The 20,529-nt window shown below is 36.7% G+C and overlaps 1 protein-coding gene across 1 annotated transcript in view; it reads right to left on the bottom strand.

Annotated features, from left to right (window-relative positions):
• Positions 1 to 15,142: 15,142 nt before the first annotated feature.
• Positions 15,143 to 20,529, bottom strand: part of LOC118745031 (protein patched) — a 38,054-nt gene continuing 32,667 nt past the window's right edge. The window contains exons 2-6 of the mRNA XM_036478549.1: positions 19,082 to 19,635; positions 17,072 to 19,004; positions 16,798 to 17,005; positions 16,227 to 16,498; positions 15,143 to 16,150 (exon numbers count right to left, since the gene is read on the bottom strand). Of these exons, the coding sequence (XP_036334442.1) occupies positions 15,143 to 16,150; positions 16,227 to 16,498; positions 16,798 to 17,005; positions 17,072 to 19,004; positions 19,082 to 19,635 (3,975 nt within the window). The remainder of the gene's footprint in view (positions 16,151 to 16,226; positions 16,499 to 16,797; positions 17,006 to 17,071; positions 19,005 to 19,081; positions 19,636 to 20,529) is intronic.

Here is a 20,529-nt window from a genome sequence, read left to right as displayed (position 1 = left end):
TTATTCACAATGGCTATGTTGTCATACAACGGCGTATCGAAACAAGAGGTGTGTATATTAACATTTCGAGTCTAAATTGCAGTGAGAGCGTATAATTGAGAAGAGAAAACTAGCAGAAAAAGTTATTGAACACAAAACTATTAAATACTTGCACGTGAACAGTTGTTGCACTGTTTTGACATTCCTGCTGTAAACTTTTTAAAATGAACTAATTATTTTTTAACTCTTTGCTTTACGCACAAGCATTTACACAGTCAAGTTTGTCATTAATATTTTGATTTCCACTCATTTTACTTTTGTTAATGGCAGCTTTTGACATTACATTTATTCTTCTCCTTCTTCAGCTCTTTTTGTGCTACCTAATTTCCGCTAGTAAAAATTTCACTTGCAAGAATTTGCAGCTCTTCAGTGTTATTACGCTCTCCAAATTTTTTGGGTTATTATACACATTTCCAGTAAACATTTGCAGGCTTCAGTACAAATTAGTACTGACTATTTGTTATTATACACACCTAAGGTAACAGCCTCCCAAACTTGAAAGCCTGGCTTTGCCTTTCAATTAATTAATCAAATTCAATCCAATTAATTACCACAGCTCTTGAAACGAAACAGTGAACTTTTACCCAGAGGGCATTAATTTTACCAACTGCTTTTTTATATCTAGGAAAAAATTTAAATTGTCTGTTCGCTCTAGTTGCATCACTGTACTTGCCTGTCTATTGTGAACACTTTCTTGACCCTGGTTTTGCGTACTTCGCTTCATTTCCTGTGGTCATTTGACAGTTGAATACAGTTAATAGAAAATTTTAAAGTTATTAAATGCTCTGTGCTAAGCAATTAAAGGTGGGTCAATTGATAAAAGTATTTAAATGTGCTTTGCATTCCGGGTAAAGGCTACTGCGTAAAATTTTTGTGTGAGTTTAAGCACCAAATACTTAAAAGAGAACATAGTGTTTAATAATACCTACATACGTATGTATGTATAAGAAGTCTTCGTCGCCTCTATAAGGACATCCAGGTGCAGAATCGAGGTACGTGCTCACACTCACTAGTACTTAACTTACTTTTACCACTATTTTGATTGTTGTTGTCGTAACCACTTGAATCTCTATAAAGATTTTTCACGAATCAGCTGCTGGAGTGACACTCCTTGGTCAGATGTGGATTTCGGCCGTTCCGGTTTCGTATCTATCTTTCAATTGCTTTTGCTTGCTTTAGTCATGAAAATGCTTATTTAGGAGCCAAGACTACCTGTTTTTACAAAAGTCAAATGACACTAATCACTTTCCTAAGCATGACTAGATGGAAAAGAGAGTCGGGAACGCCACACGGTACAAATAATTGTAGGGCAATTTATCTAAACACGCAAATGCCTCGTAAGTGCGAAAACCTCGTAAATGAGCCGGTTTTCCATACAAAGTTAAGTAAGTTTATGAGGTTTACAAGGTTGTAAGGCATTTACGCGTTTAGATGAATTGCCCTACTATGTTGGGGGGGGTGTAGGAGCCTACATACATGCACACAATGTGTTTACAGAAGTATATATGTACATGTATCTAATCTCCTGGTCAAACTTAGAAAATTTGGTGGGTTTTTCTGGCCATAGATACAATTATCTCAAATGCCAATCATACACTTTAATCTGCGTTTTACGAATTAAGCAATTAGCAAAAATAGTAGCCCTAGCAAGGAGTTGATCAAAACGGTACAAAATATAAATTTTAAAGAATGCACTTAAAATTGCAAAACCTAGCGCACAAACGACGTTTAACAAATTATGAAATAGACATACGTAAAAAGTCTGAAGGCTACGCACAGTATATCTAACTCAGTAGAGTTAAATACATTCAGGATTTTTTTTCGTCCGAGATCAACGCAATCGAATAGCGACGAAGTTGGTTCCTGCTATCTCTGCATTAGCAAATTGGCAGTTCATGCTGTATAATAGAAGTCAGGTATATTCCGGAACTTGATTGCGTCAGGAAAGGGTTAAACGGCCTAAACTTTGCCTATACTCAGCGAACAAGCAACAAGAAATTTTCGATACTTGCAATGACGAACACATGACTTGCTACAGCGCACAGTGGTGCAAAACTGAAATTTACTCTTCGTAATTCCCTGGAGAGTTCATTTTTCAATAAATTTGATGCATGTATTTTTTTTTCAAAGCTTATTAAATTTTCAGGAAACCTGTTGAGCACGATTTTATAATTTTTATTTGAGAATATTACATTTTTTAGTGCAAAGCGCAGAAAAGGTAGCAATTTTGAAAATGGATTATCCTGGTACTAAATAGTACAAAAAAAACCGGGAAAAATATTTATAGGGTTCCCCTAAAACGAAAAAAATCATAAAATTTTAAATGCTGTAAAAAAAAAATTCCACCAAAATTATATTTTGCAAGTTTCAAGTGGCTGAGAATTTGCGTGGTGAAAAAATGTCTAAAAACTCACAAATTTTTTCTAAAAACTCACAAAATTCTAATTTTGGTGAACTTATTTAACATTTCATATTTTTCTTATGACTTTTTCGATTGGGACAACCCACAGTATACAGTAAACCAACCATTGACAATATGCTTATTTGGAAATTAATACATGAAATATTTGTTTGTCATTAACCCATAGGCAACGACTGGTGGAAAAGTACCCACAAATATTTGTTGATATATTTGATCAGCCAAATTCGTTAAAAAAAAATATTAATACAAAAATATTGTTAATCACTACATGGGAGGTGGGCGTGGTTATTAACAGATTTCGCCAAAATTTAATACCAACCTAAATTATTCCAAAGGCAGCGTCGGCCCTGACTTTCGTTGAAATATCAAAATTTTTTACAAACAGTCACGGCTGAACCAATTCATCTCGTCATTCTGAATATTTCTATAAATATGTACATATGTATGCATGCATTTTATATAGTTGACAAACGGGTTCGCTTATCTGCATAAACCACCTTTATTTGCATTAACTCATGTATTTTCTCCTTGCAAATGAGAATAAACGGCTGGAGAAACACATACAAATTTCTTACATTTGCTCCAACGTGAAGATATAATTTTGTGTGCATGTCTCATTAAAGCTATGAAGGTCTCTACTATAAGAGTTGTATATTTGAAAATGCGAGAGTTCTACTTTTAAGTAAGTACTTGTTCTATTCACTATTCACTGAAAGTTGTGTTCGGAACACGGTATGACTTATGTAGGAACTGCATCCGGTCATAATCACTTAAACTCCACGCGTGATTTGCTTGAAATTTTGTTTTTCTCGTTATTTTATTTTGGCTGCATTTCTTTATTAATTCTGAACGTTTGGAATAAACTTTTTTGTTTACTTATTCTTTAGAACGTTCGTGATGATATGTTAACGTATATTTCAATTGCATTCTGTTTATTCTGGTTGTGAAATGGGATTATCCGGAATGTAAAAAGAAAACAGCCTTTATGTGACTTGAAAATATTTTTCACTATAAGAAAATATTGAAATTGGATTTCTTTTGGGTTAACGAAAACGACAACTGTTAAAACATATCAACCAATACATTCAAACAAATTGTCAAATAAGCATATTTATATTTTTTGTTTTGTGTATCTGGATTACTGTATACTGTGGGAGAACCCTACAATTGTTTTCAACTAGCTTTTTAGCTTTAGGGCCGGTTACTCAATGTCTGGTTAACACTAATCTGCGGTTAAACATCGTTATCGACGTTACCGACTCCCTGTTATATGCATGGTAGCACAAATCGGACGTAGAAGCTCCGGTTAAGCACAACTACTGCTTTATCGATCACATGTTACATGCATGATGTCGAAATCGTCGATAGTGTAGTGGTAGTGATAACCAGACATTGAACAACCGGCCCTTAAACTGGCTACACACGACGAACATCTGCGCGCACATATGCGCCAACATGCTCGCTGTCGTTTGCTACAGACGACGAGCGGCTCATAAGTGATTTTGTACTCAAAGCGTAAACATGGAAAGGAAAGACGCGGATGATGCAATTGCAATGCTTTTAACTTAACTTTTTTATGTATGTGTTACTTAAATTTATTTATATTTTACTTGTATGTACGTACATACATATACTTATAGTAATTTAGCCTCATTTATCAAAAATTCAATTAAATAACATGGCTTAGATGCATTTATCCGCCGATGTGCACACTTCAAGCATCAACACAAAATGGGTTGTTGTTTTTGTTTCCAATGCGATGCTCGCAAACCACGCTACAAACGACGAGCATGCTCGCTGAAAATCAAAATTTTTTGATTTTTGGCGAGCATGCTCGCTAACCGCCCTACAAACGACGAACATGACCCGCAAGCCGCGCATGTGCGCGGATATGTTCGTCGTGTGTAGCCACTGTCAGGTTTTGTAATAAAACAGTCTTCTTGCTCCCACACATAAAATCGGCTCCTTTACTTGTGCAGAATGTTGCTTACTCTATAGTTTCTAGTGATATTAGTAGTAAAACCAAAAATTCTTCATATTAAATATTCGTTGGCGTCAACTTCGTGTGCGTAATTTTCAAGAACAAGTGTAGAATAGCGACCGTTTAGCTATAAAATAACCAAAAATGCCGATTGATAGAACTTTTTACGCTGATTTCAACGATACCAAATTTATTTGGCGCAGGTAAAAAAAGAAGATATAACAGGTTTATTTGCATTTTTTATTATCAATTGTTGACACCCAAAAGTAGATCATGATAAAATATGTAATATCGAATTAAAGATAATAACTTGTACTTTCTAAATAATATAAAATTCTTTACCATTAATTATGCATTTTCTTTAAAAAAGGTTATTTCATGAAAAAATAATATTTGTTCGTTTTTTAGTGGTTTTGGTTTAAAAATACAAAACGCTATAAATTATGTACATCAGCTGAAGAACAAATTAATTACCTTTATGGTGACGTCATTAGATTTTTAATCGGTTATAAAGTTCATAAGATATTAATATTTAAAATATTTAGGGCCGGTTGTTCAATGTCTGATTTGCACAAATCAGAGGTAGAAGCTCCGGTTAAATACAACGACTGCTTTATCGATCACATGTTATAAGCATGGTGTCAAAAACGTCGATAATGATGTTTAACCGGCAAGTAGTGATAACCGGACATTGAACAACCGGCCCTTAAAAACTGAACTTTAACCTTATAAATAAAACCTATTAATTTTTTACTTGCGCCAAATCATTTTGGCATGGTTGAAATGAGCATAAAAAGTTCTATTGATCTGCATTTTTCGTTTTTGCATAGCTGAACGGTCGGTATTCTAGATTTGTTCCCGGAAATGAAGAATAACTTAAATCAAAAATCCATATTTTTATGTATGGTTTAGTATTTGCAATAAAACACCAAATATATTGCAAATTCACATAGAATTAATTATACACATTTTACTTCTAATTGTATACTTTGCGCACTTTTTTAGTACCTTTCTACTACCGTTTTCGCAAAATGCGATCACATTCTTCCCTTTTCTCCTACTTCCAAAATACAAATCTAGATAGTGTCAAATTTTAGCTGTCACAAATTACACAACCTTGTATTATTGAATCATGATGTATTAGGTTCATTCCTTATCTTTTTGGACTAAAATCTGAAAAGTGTCAAAATGCCAGAGCGTAAGCAAAATGCGCTCACTAAAAGAGAGTAACAGGAAAAGTAAAGGAACGCAAAAAACCAAATTTTTAGTCCAAAGAATGGCAACAACAAAACTAACGTCAAATAAGAACAGAAATGTATGTACAAAACACATTCACACAAGCACAAGCACAATAAACACTTGCTATATCAATTATTTTTTGCCTCCTTCCAATTTCAATTCATTTCTTTTACTTTTTAGATTATTCTCACTTTTTGCGTATTCTTTAATTTCCGTTAATTTAAATTCAGTTGAGTTTGACACTTTTCAGGATTTTGCCAGAAAAAATTCTTCTGACTAAATCTGACTACTTCGGACTGATGAGAGTCGCTCTCACTGACTGTTGCTCTCTCATTTTTGCTGTTATTTCCGAGTTAAGGAACGCTTTTTGGACTAAATCTGACTACTTCGGACTTTTTCTGACTATTTCTGGGAGATAAGGAACGCGCATATTATTTATTCTCTGGAACAGGAGAAACCGTTTTCTTCAAAGTTGCTACTTTTTCTGCACTTTTGCAATAAAAAACAAGCGGCTCGCTATATAAACGTGTATCCAATTGAAAAACCACTGATCCCAGCCATGATTCAATTATTATTATTCATTATTGAATCATGGATCCCAGCAATAGATGTGCGTTCGCCTTGGAACCCGCCACGTAAACAATTCAGTCCAATTAAAAGATCACAAAAGCCTTGAAATAAATACTGCTTCCACAACGGTACGGCGCTCGCAAATGGAACAAGGACTACAGCTTGTGGAATGACCGATCCCTCTATAGGGAATGTGCCTCTATCCAACTGCAGGATGCCTTCAATGCGATGGACGGGGCAAGGCTGCAAACAAATTTGCAGCGAGCGACATCTATTACAGCTGCCATGAAATGATGCACAAATTGGGTGTGGGATTTCTGGTTATGAATTTCACAATCGACTCTCAATTCTACTTAAACCAAAAACTCCTCACCGCCTGGGCATAAATGAGCATTCGCGAATGCGAAAAATATGACCATCGAAACATTCCTAGTATGTATATGTACGAACGAACATTTCCTTAAGCTGCAAGATTTGTTGCGATGATTCCTGTGAGGCAGAAGTGCTTGTATCAAAAGTAACGAGTAAAGTAACGATGCGAAAGATGCGGGTGTTGATTAGATTAGTAACGAACACTTTTACAGCCCTAATTTCGGGACACGCGTTAATATTGGTAGCCATGATACAATAATTTTTAGAAGGTAGTTTCACTTCTTCTTCTTATCCGCCATGTTAGCTATCTGACAGAAAACGTGTTTCGTATTTTTTGTTGTACCAACTTTTTCAAAAAAAAAAATCCAGCTTTTGACGTTGGAAAAATAAAACAAAGAAAAGCCAAACATATAAGTAGAGAAATTTTCGAATATTTTGTAATAATTTTCTTCATAAAAAATTAACTGCTGCTTTCGTGGATATTGCAACCGAGGTGTATTAAACAAGGTGTGATTGACAACTCAGTGCGGCTCTCTTTTAAGGTACTATAATGTCAAAAAGTATAAACAAACGAATTAACCCTTAGTGATGCATGTATCTTATCAGCACTGATGCTCTAGGCTTTTATTTCGATTATAGTTTTGTTTTACTTACATTACTTACATCACATATATTTTGTCAATAAAATAAAACAAATTGTTTATAAAATCGTTTTAGCAATTTTCTTGTTTTTAATTGCCCTAGTTTTATGCTTTTGTGCGTTTATTTTTGAATTTGAATTTTTTATCCTAAGCATTATTCGACACTTATAAAAGTATGATTTTACACTTTTTACCAATTTTATATGTGAGCTTAACTCAAAAAATTTTGAAATTAAATTTTTTTCATGCGAAATAGTTTTCCATTAAAGACCTTGCTTCGAGCGGTTTTAATTTAAGTTCTTCCATACTTGCTCGCATGGTTTAATTATTTCGGTAAGCCGAAATATTTCTGTTCGCAACGTGCATTCTAAAGAGCCGTCTGTTTGAGTTTGGGCATCAACAAAGAATGTATCCTGATCGCGTACTAAATCCTCACTTGTATCAGTTTTTCCGTATGGCATTGGAACTGCGCATGGGTAATAAACGAGCTCGTTGGAAAGTGTTTGATTTGGACATGAATCACGAGATGAATCACGTAGTACAACACCACAGCTTTCTTCCCATCGCTGCCGTCTAACTTCGCAACTAGGTGGTTTAAAACATCGCACTATTTTCGTGTCCTGACTTTTATTGCATACAGCGCGCCGTTCAAAAGTTTTGCTCCGTTTCATCTTGGTTTCCTTACATTAAATATTTAAGCAAAGTCGAACGTATTTACTTATTACCAAACTTAAATGTACTTACTTGCTCTTCTCGGCGGTTTATCTCTTAACAATTTCATGTTTATTAAGAAAATTTGTTGCTTGAAAAATTTGTGTGTATTTTTTTTTTAAATTCAAATTTGAAAAAAAAACACATTTTCAAATGGGTTAACAATTCATTTCAATTTGACATTATAGCCTGTTTCTTATGAGAGCAATGTCAAAATCAATCACACTTTGTTGAATACATTTTGTTTGCAACACACGGAATAGATGTAAGGACACAGCTATAAGAGCCACCGCACACCACAGACTTTATCGGCCGCCTATTTAAATGATAGGGCTCGCTTGAAATATGTACATGTATGGAGGTGCGCACACTACACCAGCTTAATCGCTCTGACCAATAAGTTGTGGTGCAATGGAAAGACTAGCGAGCACATCTAAATTGGCGGCCGATAAAGTCCGTGGTGTGCGATGGATCTAATCCATTATAAACAAGAAATATTGCTGTTATATTTTCATTTTTATGATTTTTATTCATGTGATTAGCAGTGGCAAAAATGTATGTATAAAATACATATATTTATATTAAAAATTAAGTGATCAGTTATGAAACATATAAATCTTTACATGTTCTGTTAAAAAATATCTAAAATAACAAGCGATAATCCCCAAGTTCTATATCGTAGCAGTGGCCACGTTGCGTGTTTGTCACAGACACGGTTTATGTCAAAAATTTTGAAGTGAAACTACCTTCTAAAAATTATTGTAGCATAGCTATAACCATGATACAATAATTTTTAGAAGGTAGTTTCACTTCTTCTTCTTATCCGCCATGTTAGCTATCTGACAGAAAACGTGTTTCGTATTTTTTTTTTCAAAAAAAAAATCCAGCTTTTGATGTTGGAAAAATAAAAGAAAGAAAAGCCAAACATATAAGTAGAGAAATTTTCGAATATTTTGTAATAATTTTCTTCATAAAAAATTAACTGCTGCTTTCCTGGATATTGCAACACACGGAATAGATGTAAGGACACAGCTATAAGAGCCACCGCTCACCAAAGACTTTATCGGCCGCCTATTTAAATGATAGGGCTCGCTTGAAATATGTACATGAAGATGTATGGAGGTGCGCCATTACCCCAGCTTAATCGCTCTGACCAATAGGTTGTGGTGCAATGGAAAGACTAGCGAGCACATCTAAATTGGCGGCCCATAAAGTCCGTGGTGTGCGATGGATCTAATCCATTATAAACAAGAAATATTGCTGTCATATTTTCATTTTTCTGATTTTTATTCATGTGATTAGCAGTGGCAAAAATGTATGTATAAAATAGGTATATTTATATTAAAAATTAAGTGATCAGTTATGAAACATATAAATCTTTACATGTTCTGTTAAAAAATATCTAAAATAACAAGCGATAATCCCCAAGTTCTATATCGTAGCAGTGGCCACATTGCTCGTTTGTCACAGACACGGTTTATGTCAAAAATTTTGAAGTGAAACTACCTTCTAAAAATTATTGTATCATGGCTATAACTTTGAAGTGGTTTGTCTACCTAAGAACCAGCATAAACACGACCAACGTCAACACAAGCCAAAATCAAGCGGGGAATAACTATTGCCAGCAGTTGGTACTGTGGGCTAGGTAGCCAATTGAAAAGCAGAGCCCTCTGACGACGAACAAAAGTCATGCTCTACAAGTCTATCATCATGCTCGTTCTTTTTTATGGAGCAGAAACGTGGCCGATGTCGAACAAAGATGAGAAGGCTTTGGGTGTTTTCGAGGGAACTATTCTACCATGCTCGGCTCGCGTGGGTGACGCGTACCGAAGAATATGGAATCACGAACTATATGAGCTTGATGACTTTAAGCTGACGTTGATGGTGAGTTTCACAGCTAACTCGTTCAAAGTTCCTATATCCAGATTGACTGTCAGATTAAATTCATAGCCTGTTATGAGGTTCCAGCATTACTGAGACAAATAACGGTTTCCTTTATGGCAATGCAGCTTTAATGTTGCTATAGTGGTCAGGGAGTTGTTCGAAATGCCTTGCTGTGCGTTAGACATTTTAAATCAGCATATTTCATAAATGCACCGCGAGGTACAGGAAAGGCACATTTGATACCATGTGCTGTTCCTATGACCCTTATGCCGGAAAGGCCCTCCAACAAAACTGCAACTCAAATCAAAAATAGAAAACAGTATAAAAATTAACAAATTTTAACTAAAAAAATAAATAAATAAATAAGAATAAACTTCAAATTTACTTAACCCTTTCAGTACAATCGGTCAATATATTGGACAAGCTTTTTTTTGTACTTAAAGCTCTTTTTTCTTAAACTATTATTCTTATTTACCGTATTTTCGGGATGCAGTTGACCGTGTTTTTTCACAAAAGAGAAAAGTTTGTCAAAAATCGATATTGAGTAGTGTAATATGTATGAACAAATACATTCTTTTTCGGTAGAATTGAGATCCGAAAAATATGTTAAATATTATTCTCAGTTTTGAAATATATTTCGCAAAAGAAAAATTAAAAATTATTGATATCACTTCCCTGCTTACAAATCTAGAGTACCACTGTCCAATATAATGGACGCTGAATAACGGTAAAACTAATTTTACCAAATTTTTTATTGTATTTTTGAAATCAATGACCCAAAAGTAGCAGATAAACAAATTTTCCGAATTTTAACTTCAGCGGCTGATTTTTTGTATCGAGAGGGTTAAAAACGTTAACCAGTGAAATGCAATTTTTTATTTTTCCTTACACACGTTCATTTTTCTATTTGCTCTCCCGAAAACTTTGACTTTTGTAGGTTTGACGTCAAATTGGCTTCTACCTGTTTTTATTGTACCATGGTTCAGCGAGAATCTTGCGAATAGAGCCACAGATAAAGGATGTATTTATCCGCCGATGTGCACTCTGCAAGCATCAGCACAAAATGAGGTTGTTGTTTTTGTTTCCAATGAAATGTTCGCAAACCACGCCACAAACGACGAGCATGCTCACCGAACATCAAAATTTGTTGATTTTTTGCGAATATGCTCGTGAACCGGCCCACAAACGACGAACATCCATCGCAAGCTGAGCATGCTCTTGCACATCGTCGCCTGGGTAAAAGATTGTCGTAAGCGTCATACGTTCGTGCGTAACATACGACAATCTTTTACCCAGGCGACGACATGTTCTTCGTGTGTAGCCACTGTAAAAGCTCAGTTTGTCTAGACTTAACTTAATTTAACTTATAGTCCAGTTATTCATACTTGCACTGCTATACCATTTTTACGTAAAAATCAAAACCCAACAGAATTCTACATGTTAAGTGCCATGCGTTGGGTAACCGCTTACACGCAAAGCCCATTATTACCGTAAGAAATTATCATTTATTAGTCAACACGTCAACTTAAGGCAGAAGCGAAAATATTGGCTGCATTTCTTTATTCATTCTGAACGTTTGGAATAAACTTTTTTGTTTACTTTTTTCTTTAGAACGTTCCTGATGATATGTTAACGCATATTTCAAACGCATTCTGTTTATTCTGGCTGTGAAATGGGATTATCTGGAATGTATAAAGAAACGCAGCCATTGTGTTTTTGTATTTTCTTTTTTCAGCTTTTTAACAGATCGCCACCAAAAATGTCCCATCATTTATTTAAAAAAAAAAATACAAAAACGAGAGGCTGACAAGTCTGATCCTCTCACCGCTGTCAATTTCCGCAAGGCCGTAACTTAAGAACCTAAAATCCGGTTCTTAAGTTTCTTACGGTAAGTTAAGTTTTAACTAACCGCCAACACAGTTTCTCATATAACAGGTTGGCAAAAATATGAATTTAAGTTAAGTTACGGACATTAAGTCTAGACTAACTGGGCTTTAAGAATGTACTTTGGATCTTTGACTACAAATTGTATAAAAATTGTCCGCCTACGTCTGCCTTCTTCTGCTATTTAAATAAAGTCGAAGTGTAAAATCCTTCAAAATCGATTTTAAGGGCCGGTTACTCAATGTCTGGTTAACACTAATCGGCGGTTAAACATCGTTATCGACGACTTCGACTCCATGCATATAACAGGGAGTCGGTAACGTCGATAACTATGTTTAACCGGAGATTAGTGTTAACCAGACATTGAGTAACCGGCCCTGAGTAGACATTTTTAACTTCTAGTTAAACTGTGCGATATCCAAATACAGCCCGAACTTTGTTATGGATTTGCAAAAGTTAGCTCGTATTTTTATTTTATGGCCTACTAAAGTTTTCATGTCCCGGCCTAAGTAGCTACAAAAAAGTGGAAAAAATGGTTAAAATAAATGTCTGAGCGAAATTAAAGGTTAAGGTGTACATAGTAAAATTTCATGGGAAATATTTTCATAGAAAATTTTTACCTATCGGCTCCCGCCTGAAAGGGTCGTTTTGACCCTTACTTTAAGAGACCCTTCAAAAAGCAAATTTTGAAGATCGTGAGAGAATTAAAAGGTTCTAGAGGGTTATTCTCCGGAAAGTTTTACCTGGGCTCTTCTCAGGCAAAGGTCTCTAAATATTAAAATAAAACTCTGTGCCAGAAAGGAATAGCAACAAAATCCGATTTTAACAATTTTTTCGCTGCTTTCGCGCAATACCCGAGTAATGGTGGCTTTCCAGTTTTGAATGGCAGCTGGCTTATCGGCGAAGACTTTTTGATGGACTTGATGATGGAATCGAAGTGCAAAAACTTTTCTCACAGAATAATTTAGAGACGTTGTTGGGCTGTGAGCCTTTCCAATACTGAATAAAAATGAGGCGACAGTATGACACTAGTCGCGCGTAATTTTTAAAAAAGCGAATGAAAAAAATGCTTAGATGGATCACCTTCTACATATATAGTACAGATAGATCATATCCAGTATTTTTAGTCGCTTATCACCGTTTAATAAAAGAATAACGCATTAGTTTTAAAATTGTTTAATTGTTATTTCAGTTTTTTTGTCGAACACACGCAATACAATGAATTTCATTTAGGGCTACACTTAGGAAACATACCTAGTAAATTTATTAAATAATTCTCTCCCTTGGATAAGTGTATACATACAGAGTTGCTTATATCTATCTACATAATATAGTTAAATTATGAAATAATAAAAATAATAGTAGTAAACAACCATTAACTATGCACAGGAAAATAATTTAAAGTGCAAATAAAAACAAAATTTACAAAATGTTAACTACTAAACGTCGTATTAAAGCGACGGAGTCAATCTTGCCTTCGTGTACAGATCACTTAATCCGTTTTCGAAAAAACAATAGCGAATAACTAAACATGCATAGGAAAGCTATTGTATTTTGCAATATTCGAAGGATTTTTTTTTTAAGTATATTTTAGCTCGGCTTAAGTGTGTTGGCCTTAAACTATTTTATTGTTTATCAATTTTTCAGTTGATTTACGTAAATGCTTAAAAAATTTGGAAATGCCTAACTTATCAAAAAAAAATTCTAATTAAATTTTACTTTAGCAATAAATAAATGTATAAAATTTAGATTTCTTTTCAACTTTCTTAGCGTATTCGTTCGAGGCATGTTGGAATACATACTTCCGATTTGAGGTTAAAATTGAACTTGAATACTTTGTGTTTGTTAAGTCATTAGCGCTACTCTTTTCTAGTAATTCGAGTGGGGACAAATGCAATACTTTTTTGTTTTATAATAATAATAATGTTAATAGTAATAATATTTACAAACATGTTTAATTTAAATAATCACCCATATTGCGAGTGTCGACTAGTAGTAGATAAACAAAACTATTAGTCGATTATCGATTATCCATGGTATTTTCAATGTAGTTTTCTCCTTCAGTAAATGTGTGTGAATAGTTTTTAGTCACCCATCCTTCCACAAACAAACAGTTGTAGAAGGATGAGCGACTAAAAACTATTCACAGTTGCTTATTACGCGAGAAATCGACAATCAGAATTTCATGGGTAAGCGATAATCGAATAATAGTAATTTATATACTAAAAGTCGACACTAGCAATAGAGTTGATTGTATGCATTTTTGTACGTCGATACAAATTTAAGTCGTAAAAAAATTGTACTAGTTTCAATTTTTATTATTGTGCATTATTCCCAATGCATATTTGCATGCGGGTAATTTTTATTAAAAATATTATGAGTATTTTTTGATTTTTTGTTTGTTTACTATATTTATTGATAATTTGAGCGCTTTTATTTTGTGCTAAGCTACACAGTGTGGCCACATATCAAAAATGATTTTTTTTGTCATCTCAAATTGATGTCATACTATTTGGTTGATTATTTAATGCTATTTACATACACAAACGCAGCTAATTACGAAACTAAAATAGTTATCAAAATATTTGCTTATAATATCTACTTAAAAAATGCTTACACAAATTTCAAAATTTCATAAATATTTTAGGTTTTTTGGGATTTAAAAAAATGTATGGCTCATATTTGTGCATTTGTGCTAATTACAAATTCAAAATTTTCCAGCTCATAAACGATAAGAAAGTGTCCAAACTTTTAATTCGTACAAAAGCAAGAATACGAGCCAATAATTTAGATTTTGTTTAAATTACTTAAATCAACTCTTTACTGGGAAGCGTTAATTGTAGAGGTTTTTTATGCGTTGAAAGTCTGTTGAGTTTGTTAGAAATAAATGAAAAAATTTCATAAAGTGGGGAAAGCAATATCCAGCGTTGCATGCGAGCAGACACCGAAAAACTAAAAAAAACTTGAAATTAAAAGAAAATTTACAAAATGTGTAAAATTTAAAAAATATGTATTTATTTTTTCGCAATATTTTTTCTTGCAGAATTTTGAATAAGTACGATTTTTTAGTATAATTATAGCTTGGTCGAAATTTATTTTCCTAATTGATAATATTTTTGAAATTAAATTTTTAAACACCTTAAACAATGCCCTGCATTCTTTTCAACGAGTATTGCTTTGACATACGTTAATTCGTTTCATATTTTCCTTTCCAAGCCAAGTTTTGACAGTTGGCATTTACAAGTAAAGAATTTAGTGTCACACAACCAATCAGTCAGACTTTCAACGCTAATTTTGTGCCTTCGAACTCGTGTAACAATTTTCAAACATTCCTACATAACTAAGTAAATAAATACATTAAATCCCTAATGTGCCGCCGTCACCGTACAGCCGCGACCGCTAACTGCTAAAGTTATAGCTACGCATCGCACGTCCCGGCGTCACCAATTCCACTTTGATGTTCGCCGTCGCTGTTACTTTTGTTGTATTCGTGTCCGAGTGGTGCGTTTCCACAGTGACTTCCGGTTGCACCACGATACTCTGCAACTCGGGAAAGTTACATGCTTCGTGTTGGCCGCCGACGCCACCAAGCGTATGCGTGTTGTGAGTTTTTGTTGACGGCGTTGGCGGTGGTGGTGGTGGCGCTGCACCTTCTTGGTGTTGTTGTTGTTGTTGTGCTTGTGATTGCTGTGATTTGTGAAATGCCGTTGGCCCACCATAAATGGGACTTTGTTGTGACTGTTGTTGTTGGTGGGACGGTGGTGGTGGCGGTGCTTGTTGTTGATGCTGAAGATGATGATGAGCATAATTCTGTTGCGGGCGATGCATATAGTAATTGTTCATGTTGTAGTTGTTCATCTGCTGTTGTTGCTGCTGCTGTTGTTGCGTGCCATTTGTAATATATGGCGTATTATTCATATTTGTGCCATTCCATTCGTTATTCATTTGTATCGACGATGAAGAGGATTTCCAAGAGGGCGGCTCTTCGGTAATGGTTGTTAGCGAGGGATCATTTATATTGATATCTTTGTGATGATGCATACTCTTGCTGCAAGAACGTGACGAACGTCCGCCATGCACCACCACCGTCTTGTTGGCGCGCTTGCTGCGCGACATTACAGGGGATGGTGTTGAAATGCGATCTGGATGTTGGAGTGGTACTAACTCCGCCTCAGGGCCGAACATGCTCAGTATGATGGGGAAGAGTATGAGTCCATTGTAAGCGCCGACACACAGCACAACAAGCAGCAGCCAAAAGAAGTGACGTATGACAAATTCGAATGGTGAGGTGGATAGCATGAACACAGCTAGAGCGGAAGTGAGCACACCGTGTATAAGTGGACCAAGTGACATTTGCATGGAAAGATGTATGCGACGCTCGCGATTGCCCACGGACGTGATGAAACCCTGTTGTGCGGGAAGATAAAATGAAGTATGAATTTAATTGGGAATTCGTTATAAAGTGTTGCAACAACAAACTTACCAGTGAAATGTGTACTGTAAGGCATACCATCATGCCTACGCTTAATATCAGTATCACTGCAGGAATTGCCGAGAGTTTTATGCCTAAGATAGTCATTGCGCCGAAAATTTGTATCAGCGAGGCGACGACGCTGAAAACGACCAAAGCGGCAGCCCAAACGGATAGCAGGAGTATGGAGACCAATATAAAGGCGGCAGTGAGTGAAATGCAAAGAATGAGGGCGAGTGAGTAGCGCAGCGTCATGTACTGTTCCCAGAATATGAAGGGTATGCCTGAAAATTGAACAAATATAAAGAAAAAATATAATACAATTTGAACGAGGTGTTAACGAAAAGATGAGTAGAAACGAAAATGTGAGTGGAGACATTTTTGAGCTCCAACCAGTTTGCTTTAAAGTTACTAAATGGATAGTAATGTAGTATCAGAACTCGATTCTAACATTTACTTTTTCTGTTGCTCTTGTTATACTTGGTAACTTGCTTAAATCTTGCAAATAATGAGACTAGCACAGAATAAACAATTTATTATTATTTCCTACTCCCTGGCACACTTTAACTTCCAGCTCACTCACCTGAGGGATAGTTTGGTAGTCCTCGCGCCTCGAATTTCACACTTAGATCGCGTATATGTCCAATAAGCGCCTTAATTTCCGATGTATCAGTTAGTCCATGAAGATAGAACGGTAACTGCGCATACACCAGTGGCAGACTCTTCGGTATTTTGAGATCATATTCGCCAGCTATGTGAAAATATTGCCGCGGTTCTGGATGTAGTTTGCCCTGTGAAGCAGAAATAGCGAAATTATAAATTATACACACACTTTTTGCGTAGCTCTAGTAACTCACCTGTGAAGCACCGTAGGCGAAAACATCATTCGTGGCCCATGCAGACAGATAATTGTAGAAGGCCTTTGGATTGATAATACCCTCGTTGTCTACCAAACGATTTTGTGTCACCACACTTTTGTCTACCGGGTTATCGACGTATCCAGTTTGCACGAGCAACTTGTAGGCCAATATTGCATCGCTGGTCGCATTGGATAACCAGCCTTCGGGCGTAAGCCTACCTTCGCTGAATTCTCGGTCAAATATGCGCTGTAAATTGAACAACCAATCGCGAAATAATGACAGCCAAAAGTCCGGCAGACCACCATTGTCATTCTTTATAACGTGTGGTACACGGACAAAGGCCTCGTGGTATTCGTGCAACAGTCTTTGATTGGTTGGATATTCAAAATTTCCCTGCGTCACGGCATACATGCTGTAGAAGCCGAACATCGATGCTTGTGCATTGAGAAATTTATACTCGTTCGTATCCTTGGGCACCAGATCGATTAGGTCGAGGCCGTCCTGTAGCCGCGTTGAGGCATACAGACTGAAGACGAGCGTGCCGACGAAAGTGACAATGGCCAGGAACTTTACCCAACTTTTCATTAAGAAAGGCGTGTAATACTTAAAAGCGAAATTCGAGAGCGATAAGGAGGGCATGCGCTTCTCGGAACATGAGAGTAATGCCTCCTCTTGATATTTCAACTGTGGCTGCTGTGCCGAAGCGGTTGTGGCACGATTATTACAATTTTTCACAGCATAAGCATTTCGTCGATTATTATTGTAGCGCGTATTGGTTACCGCTGCCGTCACTGGTTTTTCCTTCCACACCGGAAAGCAACAGCAGAAAATGTCTGCGCGGCCTGCTGTGCGGCGACGTAAGTCCAAAGAAATCATTGCAGGAAAAACGAGTAGTGCTGCAGCCAAATTGAAGCACATCACAATTGCGGCTTGTAGGCAGAAAACTTTCAATGCGGGCACTGGTATGAAAACCGCAGCAAAGAATGAGCCGGAAGTGACGCACGCGCTGAAGAGTATACTCGGGCCGACTTTCTTCAGTATGTATTTCGTCTGTTCTTTGCGATTACTTTCCGCATAGGCAGCAGTAAGCATAAAAATGTGATCAACGCCCAAGCCAAGCGCCAAAAAGGGAACCACTTGCGTACTCGCTGCATTGAAAACAATACCAAGTAGCGCACAAAGCCCCAAGCCCGCAGCAGTGGAGAAACCGATGAGTAGCACGCCTGCGACACCAACGCTACTTTGCCCCTTAACTGGGTCTTTCCAGCGTATAAGCGTACAAAATGCATAGAGTACCGTTGCAATCACGCCAATTACAATGCTAATCGGACTGGGGTTCGAGTATTTGGCGAGTATGTCGTCCAAGGTGGCCGATGAGAAGACATAGATGTCATAGTTATTGGCTATGCGCCGGTTCATTTTCAGCAAAGTTTCGACCTCCTTTGAAAAATTGCGCTGCCAAGCGTTCAAAACCTCCGCCGCCTTCTCCTGCGTCCAACCGATGTGATGTACTTTATAGTTATCATTCCATAAATCAAACATTTCCTTCTCGGTCATAAGTTGTACGACCGTTTGTAGCCCCTTAGCTTTGCGCAAGTGTCCCGAGCGATTGCGTTGCACGCCACCGACTATGAGTTCCTCAGGCCAATGCATGTACTTGGTGGCATAACCATTGCAGCCGCCAGTGAGTATGGCGCCCACGTCGGGTGGCTGCTGACTGCCCTTATTCGGTGCAGTTTCAGGACATTCTACACTTTTCGGATCTAGACAGGGCTTCTCCGTGTAACCAGTGGTAATACCGGCACGTTTCATATACTGCTCAACCATATCGAAGTCGAAAGATATTTTCTGATCACTCATTTGTTGTTTCATCGTCTGCACGAGGCTGGAGGGGTTCATTGTGCTCCACATGATGCGCTTGTCGATGCCGCTGCGTATGAGAAAGACAAGAAAAAGTGTTTTGTATTTCAATTATATATTCTACATGTACTTTGCTTCAACACTTACGGTATTTGTACTGGAAATTCAGGACCCAACAGCTGACTGCCTTCCCAGAAACAATCAAGTGGTGTTATTATTGAACATGGTATCAAATGCTTAAAAATCTGCTCGATGAAATAGTGTCCCTCGAAGCTTGGCGTTGTCGGCGAATTGCACATATCACGCAAACCCCATTCCGTGTCGTACATATGCACCTTCACCGCCGTCGCCTTCTTCAATACTTCCAAATGCGCCAGCAGCGCTTGCGGATGCAACACAGACGCATTTGCATCTTGCGCTGTCTGTATGATTAGCTGATGCGTAGAGGATTCATCTTCGCCAATCGTTTTTTGTGTGTAGGCAAGTTCTGATTCTAGCCGGCCACCTTCTTGTATCCATAGCTGGTGTACTTTCGAATGGATTTGGGCACTCTTTAAGCCCACACAGAAGGTGCTTAACACTAGAATGGCAACAAAGAGCATTTTGCCGGCATGCTTTTGTACGGAACTACCAAGTGATTCGAGATGGGATTGAAATACTGAACGTAGGTAGATAGCGGTGCGATTCCCTCGCGCTTTGCCCTGTAACAAAAAGAGAACAGAAGTCAGGAGATGTTTGCATACAGATTTGTTGGTTTAAGCTGATATCGTACGGATGGTTTTTTCCTGCATAAAATGCGTAAAAATAATAAGGACCATATAAATATGTACTAATACGTTTGAGTTCCCTATATATCTTAGACTTTTTAACCGACTTCACCAAAAGGGGCAGGTTATAAGTTCGTTGCAATATTTTTTTTTTGTATGTTACCGCATAACTTTGGGTCACGTTAACCGATTTCGATAATTCTTGTTTCATCGGAAAGGTATTTAGTATAGTACCTCAAGGGTGGTCCCATACTACTAATTGGATCGCGAAGTCGGTTTTGTTTTTTTTTTTGGTTAAGAATTACTTGTTTCTAATAAAAAGTCTGACGAGTTTCCGAATTCCCTTTCACACCTTTAGAAACCTTAAGTTTAGTATTTCTTAAAACAAAATGAAAAACTACTCCTCTACTCTCCATCTCTTACTGCATTGCTTCTTTTTGGCATTTTTAAACACAAATCTTAAAAACAAACTACAAAAGTTACATTTCAATTGCCTTCCTATGTTGTCGGAGATTTGCTTTCATTTTTTACTGCAGTTGTTGTTGCCGTTGTGATCGCTTACGTTAGCTATGCTTCTTTGCACTGGCGTAGGTATTACCCGCCAGGCTTTACAATCTTTTCAAATTTTTATTCTTTACGTTTGTATGTATGACATTATGTACATAAATAAGAGTTTTACTACCCAGTAGGAAAGTCCACACGTCGTTTCTAGTGAAATCATAACCGTTATACGCTTTTTAAGCAAACAATTGGGTCTACGTAACCGGAACGACCCAGATTCATATCTGGCCAAGGACTGTCACTCCAGCATCATTCCCAAAAAACTTT

The sequence above is a fragment of the Rhagoletis pomonella genome, unplaced genomic scaffold (assembly GCF_013731165.1).
Source record: "Rhagoletis pomonella isolate Grant_MI unplaced genomic scaffold, Rhpom_1.0 Rhpom_scaffold_00008, whole genome shotgun sequence".
Lineage (NCBI taxonomy): Eukaryota > Metazoa > Arthropoda > Insecta > Diptera > Tephritidae > Rhagoletis > Rhagoletis pomonella.
Note: the sequence above shows the minus strand (reverse complement) of the source record. Positions and strands in the feature narration are given on the sequence as shown.